This window comes from Calypte anna, chromosome 2 (assembly GCF_003957555.1).
Source record: "Calypte anna isolate BGI_N300 chromosome 2, bCalAnn1_v1.p, whole genome shotgun sequence".
Taxonomy (NCBI): domain Eukaryota; kingdom Metazoa; phylum Chordata; class Aves; order Apodiformes; family Trochilidae; genus Calypte; species Calypte anna.
This window is the reverse complement of record NC_044245.1, coordinates 34,388,563-34,403,135: the sequence shown is the minus strand read 5'-3', so window position 1 is coordinate 34,403,135 and position 14,573 is coordinate 34,388,563. Positions and strand designations below refer to the sequence as shown.

The window sequence follows — 14,573 nt, the reverse complement described above, 5'->3', positions numbered from 1 at the left end:
CATTCCAGTGGTCCTGCTGGTGCTGAAGGCCGTAACTATGTGCAAAACCATCTAAAAGATGCCTCAGGATCTCAGATAACTTGCAGGGAATTCACTTGACTGCTCTTGAGGATGATTTGTAGCTTTGATGTGCTCTTGTCTGTCTGGGCAGTAAAGCATTCTGTCTCCTCTGAATAATTTTCACCCAGAAGTAACCTGCAGTAAAGGCTCTTACTGGTATGTCTGGTTTGTACTGGAGACAGAAGGTTCTTATCTCCCATGTGACAGCTCTGCAAGAACTGTCCAGTATTCTGAAGAACACAAAGGACAATCTGGGGCTGGACTTGCATCTTCAAGTGGGGGTTCAGTGCCTAGGTGCCTCTAGAGGAGTAAAGCATGAATTTATGGGCAGAGCAGTTTCTTGGAGCCTTGCACCATACACTTTTTCCAGGGTGGATATTTTAGGCTGTGTAAGTTTTTCTTTCTAAAAGATTTCCACGAATGAATCTCTGCAGACACCCAGGCTGCCCTAGAACACTTCTTGAGCAGCAGAGGCTCCACGGGGTGTGACAAGTTCTGACCAGAACAGTATCACGCTCGACTTTACGACTGAAATCAGAGAACTGTTTTTGCTTAAAGATTAAAAATACATTTCTGCCGTGGCACAGTTAACATGTCATAAATAAGGACCAGCATTTCATGTTGTAAGGTGAGAACACTGGAGCTATCTGGGGGACTGGGCAGTTTCCATTGCAATTCCACTCCTCCCTGCTTCCCCGAGGGGAGCTCTCTAAGTTCCCTGTGCTTCTCTTGCTGCTGTCAGCTGAGGATGGAGGAGGGCAGCACACAGGACTCTGTCTGTCTGTCTCTCTGTCTGTTTCAGGAGCAGGACTTAACACTTGAGATTCTGACTCAGAAGAGGTTGGGGGAGGAGGAAGAGAGCAGGAAGTGTTGGCAAGGAAGTGGTATTAAAGATGTTGCTAACCTTGTGCCTTTTTGGGGTTTGCCTTCTGCTGTATCTGAAGTTTTAAGAGTTGTAGTTCTCTTCTGTTTACTGAAGGCTTTTTCTTTTTCCTTTGTATTTTTTGTTTTGTTGTTGGTTTTTTTTAAAGAAATTGACTTTATCTAATTGCTGTGAGTTCCAGACTGGAGCTTCCACTTACGGTAAACTATGTCTTTATAACACTGAACTTGCTGCTTTGAAAAGAGCCAGGGGGACTTTTGTAATTCCAGGCAGTGGTTCAGCGAAGACAAAATTCCTGAAACTTCTAATTTAGTGGGTTATTTAACATCCAGGCTGTCAATTGATTTGGGCTTTTTGAAAATATTTTTTTAAAACCCTGAGAATAGGTATCAGGAAACTAATTTAGAGACAACACAGTAAAGCCTTGGAGCTGTACCTGTATTGTAAATTGTCTTGGTGTCTTGCTTCCTCCTAGGGGAAGCTCTAATGAAAGACAATTTGCCTTTCCTTGTTTATCCAGAATCCCAGCTCTTCTAGTGGAAGCAGATAAAGACACTCCAAAAAGATGAATCCTAGGTAAAGCTAAGTACATGCTAGCCAAGACCTCAAGACCTTCTCCCACTTTTGCTGGAAGGGTGTGAGAAGGAGAGGGGTATGATTTTGGTTTAGGTTTAGTAAGGTTCTTGATTAATCTATCAGAAGTCTTGGTTGTTCCCTGACTTTGCCAGTGTAAGGGGAAGTTTGTTGTGGTGCTGGTTTTTGTTTTTCCTCCCCAAACTACAGTGGAAATCAGTTTTCTAGTTTTAGTTCGTAGAATATTCCCAAACAATAGCTATTGAGAAGATGGCTTCTTTGGATTATTTTCTAACTGCCCTTGTGTAACTCTTTAAGTTAAGTGTTCCCTGCAGTTAATTCTTTGGAGACAATGTGTAAACTATCAGAATTTGCTGGTGCCTAAAGACATATCTAGAAACAATGACACCAAACGGAACAAACACGCCATGGGGGGGAGCTTCATTTTTTTGAAAAAGTGTGACTTAAGTCTTCATGCCAATTCTTTGTTTGCTTGTAAGTGAACCTCTGAATAAAATTTGTCAATGCCATAGGAAAAAAATGTCAGGAAGCAAAGAACATCAGTGTGTGAGCCCACGAAATGGGATTTTTTTTTATAGTGCCATACGTTGGGAGATGATAGATAAAAATAAGAATTACCCAAGCAGGTAAGTTTCACACATTAGAACTGAAGATTATTCCTCTTGCCCCACCTCTGATCATGAAAGCCCAACACTCGCACAACACCTGGTGGGAGTTCCTGGCTCTTAATGTGATTTGGCCTGTAACCTTTATCACTTCCCAGTTTTTGACAGGAACCCAAGCCATGGCAGGGCTTGGCCACTGACGTTTTCCTTTCTCACTCCAGAATGTGAACGGTATCAAGTACCACGCCAAGAACGGGCACAGGACGCAAATCCGCGTACGCAAACCCTTCAAGTGTCGCTGTGGGAAGAGTTACAAGACAGCTCAGGGCCTGCGGCACCACACAATCAATTTCCACCCCCCCGTGTCTGCTGAGATTATCAGGAAGATGCAGCAATAACATGCTGGTCACAAATGTGCCAAGAAACCCTCACCAGCAGTTGCTGATTTTGAGAACAGCCACCTTTTTCAGGGGAAGCATTCAGCAACCCTTTAAAAAAAAAAAAAAAGGAAATGCATGCTTTAAAATTTTCTGTAATTTTGGAATGATGTTATCTTTGTAGAGTTAATGATTTTGTACATTTGCACATGTAATCATCATACCCATTTTCGTTACTATGAGATAAGGTGCTATAAAAGCTATAGGTTCTTCAGAACATTTTTCTCCGAAACAAAACAAAAAAACCTGGGGGGGGGGCGTTGCATATTTAGTTGTACTGAAGTGTTGAACAGGAGTGAGAGGAGAGCTTGGCACTGACATCCTTTCAAGATTGTAACGTGATGAAGACTTTCAATGCATCTGTCAATGTGTGTGCAAAACCAAAACAATACCATCCTCGTCAAACTAGAGTTAACATGCCTTACATAATGGAGTTATCAGTGGAGTAGCAAGTCTTTTAGGTAATGGAAATATAAATAAGAAAGAATGTTTAACATAATATGCTAAAAATATTTTCATACTTAAATAACATACATAAAAAGGTGTGCTTGCTGTATTTTATATTATCTTGCAAATCTTTTTTTTTTTTCCCTCTTGAAATGCTGAAAATCTTGCCATTCGAACTAGTAAACAATCATCTTAGTGTTAGAAATTACCTTTTTTTTTTTTTTTGTACAAGATGTCATATGATGTTCATGCCCATCAAACTTTTGAGGACCAATATCCCAGTCCAACTAAATATTTACCCCTGAACTATCTGTTAGAAAGACACTTGGAAATACTTAAGTGCAAATTTGTGTGTGTGTGAGAAACAATTATCTTCATCTCCGATGAAGTTTTAAAGCACTTTGTAGTTCTCTATTGCCAACAGATTTAATGTTTTTATGTGTTGCCAATTCTTGCAGCTACTGCACACGCATGTGCCTGTGGTTGCAAATAAAAATTAAAAATTCTACACATGGTTTAAGGAGGTCCATTATTTGTGCTAAGGGAGTTTCTATTGCCTCTCCCTCATGTTCATTGTATTTTGAGATTTTTTTCTTTGCTCATTTTTTTGGTCGTTTCCTTCTCATTGTAGGTCACTGCATTCCATTTGGAAGTGTCTGTTTAGCTTTACAGTTAGTTTTGCAGAAATACAACATATGAGCCTTACTGAAGATTTTTTAAGTGCTTCTTGCAGCAGGTTGTCAGAGACCGACTTCAAAGCCAACGTGGGAGCACTTCATGTCTGGACCATTCCTGAACATCCCTTGCTTACCTCCTGCCTTGACTCGGCTTCTCTCCCAAGTGCTGTTCCTGGAGGTGAGCTGGCAGGGAGGGATGAGGGGCACCCCCTGCCTTGCCCCAGCCCCCAAATACTTTTTTACACAGTGGAGGGTTAGAGGAGCTCACTGCCTTCAACTCTGTGATCACCTGTGCTTTGTTGTGTCAAAAAAAAAAAAAAAAAAAAAAGCAAACCTCCAAAGCAAGCTCAGGTAAAGCAGGAATGAGCTTTCCCTCCATTTCCTCCCCACCCCTCCCAAAGCTTTAAAGAAAACCTTGGTGAGGATGACAATTTTACCTATTTTTTTCCAACAGAGTAAAATTCTCACCAATTACAACACACAGCTCTGCTGTCCCAGTGCATAATAAGCATTTCAGACAGGACATCACCGTTTCAAACCTGAGGGAGGTGGCTGCCCTTGCACCCTGCAGTGCTGCCAGCCAGGGGTAAGGGATGATCCAGACACGGAGAGCTCCTGGCACACACCAGGCCCAGGTGGCTGCTTCCCACCTTCTGCAGTTTTGGCAACAGATGTGGCCAACAAATAAGGTTTGGCTCTGCTCCTAGTGCAAGAAACCACAGGCTGGGTAAGTTTGTTTGACAGCTAAACAGTTGTAAAACGTCATTGTTGCATGTAAATTCCTTTCAACTACAAGAAAGAAAAGAAAAAAAAAGGAAAAAAAAAAGAAAAATCCAGTTTCTATTTACCTATTAATTGTGACAGTATTATTAAACAGGTAAAGATGGGACTATTTTGTTATACTGTGTATAGTGAATGTATTGTACTGTGTCTGTGAAAAGTGTGCTTTAAATTATATTTTCATATGTTTTGTTGGGGACAAAGTACTTTAAGTTTGAAAGTGACAGAGGTTTGTTTTAGAACTGAAGGCAACTTAAAAAGTTAATTCCTGTCAAGAAAGCTGCTTATAAATGTAAATCAAATCACATTTAAAATAAACTGCCTCTGACCTAAAAAAGCCTGCTCTTCACTCCTTACCAACCTCAAGAGTCACGTTCTTGGGCTGCAGGTAGTCTTTCGTTTGTGTGTTTTATTTTGGTATCATCAGACTCAGCATTCAATACCCACCTGAAGCAACATCAGCTACTACTCCATTAATGCATAAAGTTACACAACATCCTGCAGCCTGGAGACGAAAAAAATAATGGAATATTTTGAATTAATCAGTCAAGAGGACTTCACAGACTGGTTCCTTCCAACCCCTAAGACTTTGTGAGTCTTTAATAACAGGATAACCAATAATATTTTGATTTTATAGCCTGCTGTAATTTTTTCATATGCTGATGAGTTGCAGTAAGAAAAAATAAAAATGACAAATTATTCTTTCAGTACTTCTGGGGGTTACAAGCAGAGGCTTGATGGGGAGTAGCTGCTACTCAAAATGCCGCAATTCATCAGCGTGGTGCAACCTGCAATAAATCCTGCATTGAGCAGGATATTGCACGTGTTCAGGAGAGAGGTGCAGATGAGATGTTCCTCAAAACCTTTATCCCCGAGTCTCTCAAAGAGCAGCAGCAGATGTGGTGTCTTTGTCATCCAGAGCCAAAGCACCACTGACTGTGACTGCATAAAGCTGAAATGAATCAGGTTGATTTCAAAACGAGCAGCAGGGAACGAAAGGACCAGTGGAGTCCATGAATAATTTTGCTTTTAATGTAACAAGGCTACTGTACAACAAGTGGAAAGCAAATTTACTTAATACAGTTAAAGTAAATATAAAATGTATGGATATACACACGTGTTTTTACTTACTGGAAAAGAAATACATGAAGTTAAAATGCAGAAGGTTATAAAAGCTGTAAGCCAAAAGGAACACAATTCACTGTTGTGAAAATATAACAATATTTTCTACTGAATGCAATTGCAACATAATGGCAATGATTTGTTTATTTTTATTTTTTTTTTAAGAATTGCTTTTAGGCCTTTAAGCACAAGTTTTTTTCAACTCAAAAATACTGCCTGAAGGTGTAACATACTTAATTTAACATCCCTTAAGGCAAAGATTCTAGATGTAAAATTGAAGGATTTGCCATTACTTTTGTTGCATGCACCTACACTTCAGAAATGGACTAGAAAACTATATTTTTGATAGGGTAAGTAACATAACTTTCTTATTTAACTGTTACTCGAAAAAACTACACAAATTTGCTAAGAGAAACATCTGTTTATTATACTTTTAATCATGCCTCAGTTGTTATGGTGCTTTGGTGGTGTTTTTAGGTAGCTGAAGAGCATCACGAGGAAGCCGGTCTCATTTATCCTGAGGCGAAGTCATTCCCGTGCCCTTACAAACTCCACTAAGTGGGGGAATAAACAGCTACCTACACAACACGGTGGGGTGGTTGTGGGGGGTTTTTTTCCTATTATAATGTTAGGTAGAGAGAGAAGAAAACCCAATAGCAGCTTACAGCCACGACTTATCACTGCTCCCGTTACGTTAGGTTTTAATCAGAAGTTTTGCACTGTTACAGAAAAGCTGCACTCTTTCTGTTCCGTAGGTGAACTACTCAAAGTGGTGGTGGGGTTTTTAAGCTATGCTGCAAAATGAACTATTTCAATCAAAATTTAACACATTCTGGTCAAAGTGAGTCTGAACGTGCCTCTCGAAGCCCTGCTGGTCGTAGTCAGGCGGGAACTGCTCGCTGCACATGGGACAAACCTTCCAGTGGCTCTCTACGTGCTCCTCAAATTTGCTCTGATCGTAGTTGGGTGGAAACATCACATCACAAAGAGGGCACTTCTTGTGCACATCAAAGCTTCATCAGGAGTGGGAGAGAAAGGGAACGGGAAACTGCTATTTAATCCATTATTTAAAAAAAAAAAACCAAAAAAACAAAGAAAAAAAGCCCCACACACCAAAACCAAAAAAACCCCACACCAAACCTAGAAGTAGGATCCTGTAGGAGCTTTACTACAAACTTAAATTTGAGCAGGCTTTGCATCTTAAGCATGTGTACAGTTAATTGAAATGTCTTCGCTGGAAGCGGTCAATACAGTTTTAACAGAGTTTTAACAGAATTTTAAAAGTAGTTTTAACAGAGGAGTTCCAAAATAATCTGACATTTCAAAAGCTACAAAAATTTGACATCATTCCAGCTGCCACTGACTACAAATCTACTGAGTGTCTTAATGGCCAAACAATAATTTCATGGGAAACCACTCTCGCCGCTCATAAATGCTCTCTTAGCAAACACAGGGCTTTATAAAAGCTTTAAACTTAGGTTCACAATTAGGTTGGAGAGAGGGGGAAAAAAGAATTTACCCATTCATTTACTGAAGAAATCATTCCCATTCTGTCAAAATAATGTATAACAAATACTCTACCCATTCTCACAGCATATACTCTGACAGTTCTAAACCAAACATTCAATGAACACACCTGATAGTTCTTCATATCCACACACCTTTGAGTAAAAAAGTCCAGTTATCTCGAAACCTATTCCTGCCAGTAAAGACCAATAAAAGAACATTTACCTGGCATCAAAGCAGAAACCTGTTCCACGTTCATGCAAGAGAAGGCTTGGAGGATCAGGAGCAGAAGGTGCAGTGTTATCCTATTAAAAAGAAAGTATTTTAAGAATACCCACTAAGACCAGCATGGGCTTTTCTCCCTCCAAATGCATTTTTGTTATCAACCATAAGCACGGGTGAATTAATTACCTTGTATTTTATAATCACAGCATATGTTCTACTTTAGGGTAAAAAAGGGAGAATCAATCAATCATAGAACGGTTTGGGTTGGAAGGGACCTTAAAGATGATCAGGCCCCAACCCCCCTGCAGAGGCAGGGACACTTCCCACTAAACCCCACCTGCCTTTTGGCCACGTAACCAGAGCAGAAACGTGTGCCAGTCCTGCCAAGAGGAGCAGAATCGTGTGCCAGTCCTGCCAAGAGGGTAACTAAGGAAATGGAGGTCACCTCCCCACTAATGCCTGGGGGCTAGGTCAGAACAGACAATCTGTATCTCAATATATACATATCACAAATGTATAAAGATATAAAGAGAGATATAAATCACAAATGAATTCTAGACAATATAATGTCAGGCCAGATGTTAGAAACCTCTCGATTTATATTTCAGTAAGAGGAAAAACGATATTGATTTTGATTCACAGGTTTGTCTCCCAGCCATCAGTTACGAGTGATCTCCCCCAGCCAGGCACACCCCACTCTCTGAGGCCACTGTCAGGCTCAGCAGCTCAACCAAGGCTCCCACCATCTCCCAGCCCTGCTCCCCCTTCCTGACCACCAAGAGCACATCAGGAGCAGCAGCAGGCACTGCTGAGGGACAGACAAGCAGGTTTGCCTCAGAGCTTCAACCAGGTCAGGAAGGCAGTTCTGTCTCCAGGGGATATGCTGCTCCTCACTCCTCACCAAAGGGAAAAAAATATTAAAAATCTGCTTGCACTGGGAAGTTCTCAAGCAGAAAAATAAATACCTACAGTAAATGGATTCTCAGAGCGCCCTTCTGACAAGCCAGGGGTCAGAGTGCAGATGTTTTGCAGTTTTTTGGGTTGTTTTTTCTTATTCTGTGATGATGTTATTATGAATTAAGATTTAAATAAGCACAGTGATGTAAGCAAACACAGTCAGGGGAAGAAAAAAAACACTCAAGGAAAAAAAATTGGAAGGAGGAAGAAAGATTAGAACTGTGTCTGTAAACCTGTTCATTATGCAATTACATAATTCAGCACAAAATCCACTCAAGGTTAAGACAAAAGGTAAATTCTGCAAGATTTTTAAAACTCCAACTCCTAAATCATTCCCCTTCTCATCCCAAAGATGCCTTACATGCAAGAATTATCAATTATTTACCTGATTAATGTGCAAGGGACCATATATTACAGGCTGTATGTTTCACACACATAACAAATATGCGCACTTGCATTTTATTTGGGGGGCTTTGTCCTTATGAAGAGTTAAGGAAAACAGGAGAGGATGAGAAGATTCCCTCAATATTTCCTTCCCCTGACAACAGCTGTTTAGTTTCAACCATTTAACATTTCCATTAAGCAGCTAGTGGGGCTTGCTGTGGCAGATGCTGACAACAGGCACATTACCCTAACTTGCTTTGCACCTGCAGTAAAATGGGCATATGGGTTTTAAAATATAATTTGTTCCTTTTGTTACAAGACAGGATGTATGCATGAAAGAAGAAAAACTTCTTAAAGTACCCTCATGCTGCAATGTTACAGCTCATGTTGTGCCAAAACCCTAAGAATGTTTGCTGAATAGCAGAGTGTAAGCAGACCAGAATTTATCTGGGAAAATGAAAGCACATCTTCCCTCAAAAAAGAAAAAAAATAGTAAACAGTTCTGCTACAAACACAGGTTTATTTAACAAATCCTTAGAAAAAAACTCTTGTAATTCTTTACTGTTTGTCACTCAGTGACTTCTTGAAAACTGAAAATGTTTGTCACAGCACTTATTAATGCTTGGTTACCAATGATAAGGAAGATGATGCACTTCTCAAGTGAAAGGGCTCTTTGGACTCAAAGTCCTTGAAAAAGCTTTGTTTAGGAGAGATTAACAGACCCAATGACTCATCCATAAGTTAGTCTTTAAAATTAAAACTATTAATTTGAGTTGAGTAAGGAGTCAAGATTCGCCAGTGCTAAGTATTAATTTGGTATATAAGGGCATTAAACAAAACTACTGGCTAACACATAGATGGGTCTCTTTTCCCATTCAAAACTGTTCACAATTCAAGCATTCAGAAAAACCTAACTTTTAGAAAGGGTCTTTATGAAGATCTGAAAGCAGCTGCTGACCTGAATGCCCAACTGTACCACAACACATAACTCACCATTCCTGAAGTAATCCATCCCCCCTACAAGTGCCAGAAATTTTAGTTTCCCCATCAGAAAAGGAAACTTGCCAGTCTTCATGCAGACATTGATCTTCCAACCCTAACTCTCCCATAATTCTATGATATTACACAAAAATTAAAATGGACAGACTGACAAATGAAATTATGTTCATGTAAAACAATACTCAAGTAGAAGTGGTCTCACCAGCACCCTCCATCCCTTCATATCACCTACGTCAGCAGAAACAGACACTTCAGCATCAGTGTGGCCCCTATCTGTATTTCTGCTCTGCTACAACAGTCCATGGAAAACTAAAGATTTTAATTAGCACCAAAATGCAAATGGATTTATATGAAGGTTTGCCATTTTAAAAAATTAGCACTGCCTGTCCACCTTATATAAAATTTAAATAGGTTGGGTGGGGTTTATTTAGTTTGGTTTGGAGGGGTTTTTCACATTATTTAATTGAGCTATTTCAGGTATTTTTTCATCATTTTGTCCCTCTACCTTTTTGGAAAAAAAAAAAACCAACAACAAAACCATTTTTGTTACTGATAGTCACCTGGTTAGATAAAATTATTTACAGTTTTCTCATTCCTTTCAGCTTCTGGCAAGTGTGATACTCTGCCAGGTACAAATGCAAGCATTCCTGATTTGAAAAATGATGATGATGATTATTATTTCCTCTACAAGGGCACACTGCACTATCCTGCACTGCTGTCTTGTAGGCACTGGCTTCAACAAAAGGCAGGAGCAAGTACTGACAGTTTTAAAAGAGGCTTTTCTGACCATATCAGAATGCCAGTTGCTAAATGAGTACTGATATCAGGCTGCTAAGATATGAAAAGCCTGACTCCAGTGTACTTTTTGTCTTAGCCAATTATACAAGAGACAGAGCAATTCTTACCCTTTTTGCTACAAATAACTTAAAACAGGAATTCAAATCTATACTGAGCATACCTCTAAGTGCATATTACAGAGATTGCTGTATAATCTAAGAGTGGTCAACCAGTAGCAATGAGAACTTTACCTTTCTCTGAAAGTATTTCCCAGCCACGTTTACTACACATTACACAAAACAGCACACAATCATCAGTAACTAAAAATTCTCATGCACTGCCCTGGCCTAAGCTGGAACTTCCGAAAAATGCCAAAAATGTCCCATAGTATTGGCTTCTGACAGCTTCCTATTTCTGTCATTTCAGAGGGGCAAAATTCCTAGAGAGTTCCCTGTAAGAAAGGGAACTGTAGAGAGAGATGATGAATCTTGCCCATCTTTGTTCACAATCAGCGCCCAGTTTCTTCCAGTTTGTATAACCAATGACCCAATCTTTATAAGAATAAAGATACTACACACACTTCTCAACCTGAGAAAAAACAGTCCCTGTCCCACGGTAAAACAAACCATCCCCTAAAGACTCAAAAGCCAAAATGAGAAGGCTCAGTTGAAGCTGTTTGACAGAAAGAGTTTGACAATAATTTCTGTCACGCCAGGACTCACCGGCTCAGTCTCTGCTGTATCTTAAGCACAACCATCACCTTATACTGAAGACTCCATGGCTGAGTCACCCAAGTTATCTGGATGTGAGCCCACAGTCCATATTTTGAGACAGGGACTGTTTAATCTGTCCTTCATGTAGACCCAGAGCCAGCTTTCTTGCACTGCAGACAGATGACCAGGGACATGGCTCCACATCTTTAGTCCAAGACCTCTACAGTGCCCTGCAGTGATCCAACACAGTTGCTAATATAGCCTCAGCTCCTTAAAAAAAACTGTGGTTATTCAGCAGAACAGATGCCAGGCCTTCTGAATCCAGAAATTTGGATGTCTAGGTTAACAAATTACAAAGGATGCTTTTAATAACATGACTTAACTGTCACTACTGACTGAAACTCTGACTCTGTAACTATGGCAATGAGTTCCACAGATTATCTGAATCATAAAGATAAATATGTTTCAACAACGCATGGTAAAAAGGAGTTTGCCACTAAAAGAGGAAGAAAGGGAAGCCAAAAACAGTCAGAAACAAGTACAACTCACCTAGTTTTCCCAAAACTAACCACTTTTGTCTCAAGTAGTAAGCACTGCATTCACAATTACAATAGCTCATGTAATTAGTTCAAAGACTGCCAAACAGAAATTAGAAACAGTTGTGTGACACTGTCCAAAAGTCAGACTTGAACAATCCCTGTGATTTGTAGAGATAATTTTGACACACAACAGTGAGCAAAGTGATACCCACCTTAAGCATTAAACAACTAATGAACAGCCACACAATGGCACATATTGCAGGTGAACTAGAAAGAAGAGAACCTACATTTTCTTTCTGCAGTTCAGCTCTGCTGTGTGAGTGAGATCAAACTCTCTCACTGAATCTCTCTCTCTGCAAGCAATCTGGTCCCTGAAGATCTTTCTGGATACCAACTCCTCCTTCTATGTCTCTCCTATACAAAATATAGCTACACCAGGGTAAGGTCAGGCTAAGACAGTGTATTGAGTTTTGGGGGGTTATTTTGCTCAAAAAAAGTCCATCTTGGATTAATCTCAAAAAATATTCTGGCCTGATTGTCATTGCCAGAAGTTACACCCCTCACCCCCCCAAATTTACTGTGACTAACAACACTGTTTAAGGGTCTCAGGATAGTTATTCTGGGCTTCCTGCCAACTGTAATCAGGACTGCATTTCTAAAACTCACACTTTACTATTAAAAACATATATGTGTGTTGTTTATGGATCTCTCCCATATATACCTGCTTTTAGAAATTATTTGCTCCAAATTAGTGCATTTTTGGCTAATTATGGGAGCATGAGCAAGTGGAAAATTAGCACTGAGTAGATGGTTAAGCAGGAACTTGTAGCAAGTCAACTATTCTACACAAAACCACCACTTCATGCATGCTCATCTGTTATGATTAACAGCAACAATCTCTCCCCAAAACCACGCTTTAATTGGCCTAAGAGTTCCAAAAGCCAAAGCTATGAAGAATTCCAGAAAGTGTCTAAGTCAATAAAAACCTGATGTTTCCTCACGTCAACTGAATACATGGAAGTGCCTATTTCCAGGGAAAAAAGTTTTGAGAGAAAACATCAAACAAAAATGCATTTGTAGATGTATCCTTACTTGGTCTACAATTTAGAGCAACTGAAGACAGTAAAAGCAGCACAAGTTTTGGTATAGCAGGAGTATCACCATCACTTGATCTTACACTGCTACTCAAGATAACATCCAATAACAAAAATGTTTTCACTGAGAAGTCAGAAGTAGGAAAGTAGGGAGAGGAGAAGCCTACTTGGGGTGGAAGCAAACAGCATTCACCTCGGGAATGTGGGAACTGAGCTCAGGTCACGTTGGCAGCAACTGCCCCAGCAGAATGATCTGAGTCATGGGCAGGAGAATTCTAACTTCCCAGTAGGAAAGGCAAGATTATTTTGAAAAGGGATACAAAGACAGCAGCTGTACTCCACAGAACTGAAAATCAAATCATGAGCTGCAGATACAGAAGCATCCCCAAGAAAATAATTCATACACAACTTTAGCATGAAAATAATCCCCTTAAAGTGAGCACAGGGTGCCTGTGATGTCGTTCCTTCCACAAATGGGAATGGTACACACTCCAGCACCCATCCAGTATTATAAGTCTATGCAAAAACTCTTCCTCACCAGGCCAAATGTGCTCTTAAAGAGCACACAGAACTTCTGACAGCAGAATGAGAAAGCAGCAGAGTCAGCAGGCACCCTTCTTTCCTATCCCCAACCTAAAAGATAGCTGCATCATTTTGTGCCACACCTCCCCTCTATTAAGATACCTGAAAGACTCCTATCTCCTTGGGATAGGTAGAAAGGTCAACCAGGGCTGTCTCACCGTGATTTCTAAAAGGACACGTGATGGCAGCCACATGACAACAGGCTGACAGGTTTTCTTCATGGGGAAAGGAAAGGGAGAAAGACCTTTTTGTTGATGTAGAAAACTAACGAGCAATTTACAATTCTAATGACACAAAACTCAAACATGCTCTTCATATATTGCAGACAAGGTACCACAAATTAGGCTTTTCTAGTACAAGAAAATACAGTCTGTATTTGGAAGGAGCAAGTGACTGATTCTCATTTGAAAGCAGAAAAATAAAGATATAAATTGTTTGATTTATAGGCACCTTCTCTCCAGCTGAACTTTATTTAAGCCTGTTACATTCCATCTCATTACAAAAATCCAAGCTGTGTCAGCAAATGAGCACACGACTCTAGCACTGTTTCCCTTGGGTTTGCAAGAGGGCAAAGCAAATAGATCAGAAAGAACACCCTGCTAATTAAACGGAGGCAGATGACTAAAGAAGAGAAGAGCTTGTCATGTGTAATACCTACGTCAGGAACAATCAGATTAAATATGCAAAATGTGAAGTAAAGGTGGGCAACAGCATTAAGCTCACATTCGAGATCTCAAACAGGCTGCAAAAGTTCTGACAGTTTCTCTAATTATTCACAGTAATGGACACTGGGGGCAAAAGGTAGGAGGGAGAAATACATTTTTCTCCATTATAGGTGCTGAGCACCAGGGCTAAAATCATGCCTGTCTGAACACTGATCAGTTTCTGCAAAGGTTAATAGCAATTAAATGTGGCAAACTAGAATAAATGAGAAACAGGTCATGATACCACTGTACTTGCAAAGAGCACAATACTTTGCAGAAAGGTATTTCTTGTTTAATATTTTTGAAGGTGCAAGAGTACTTAGCATAAGAAAGAGTAATAATCCTGTTCCTACTGAAGCAAGGTATACAGTCCAGTTTATATCAGCAGTCTGTTTAATAAAGGCATTTTTTATACTCAAATGTGCAAGTTAACTGTACTGAAAAGCTAACCAGTTTCCACTTAAAATGTAAAACCCTAAAAATAAACC

General features: G+C 39.9%; 2 protein-coding genes across 5 annotated transcripts in view; one reads left to right on the top strand and one right to left on the bottom strand.

The window, feature by feature from the left end:
* JAZF1 (JAZF zinc finger 1) overlaps window positions 1-4,506 on the top strand; it is a 191,900-nt gene extending 187,394 nt beyond the window's left edge. The window contains exon 5 of the mRNA XM_030446371.1: window positions 2,364-4,506. Coding sequence (XP_030302231.1) covers window positions 2,364-2,540 — 177 coding nt within the window. The 3' untranslated portion in view covers window positions 2,541-4,506. The remainder of the gene's footprint in view (window positions 1-2,363) is intronic.
* Window positions 4,507-5,492: 986 nt separating this feature from the next.
* Window positions 5,493-14,573, bottom strand: part of TAX1BP1 (Tax1 binding protein 1) — a 52,394-nt gene continuing 43,313 nt past the window's right edge. For 2 of the 4 annotated variants that reach the window (XM_030444290.1, XM_030444288.1), the window contains 2 exons: window positions 7,337-7,418; window positions 6,229-6,618 (listed from right to left, as the gene is read on the bottom strand). In XM_030444290.1, the coding sequence (XP_030300150.1) occupies window positions 6,417-6,618; window positions 7,337-7,418 (284 nt within the window). In that variant the 3' untranslated portion in view covers window positions 6,229-6,416. Of the gene's footprint in view, window positions 6,619-7,336; window positions 7,419-14,573 lie in introns of all 4 variants that reach the window. The other 2 variants (XM_030444289.1, XM_030444291.1) reach the window with 2 other exon arrangements.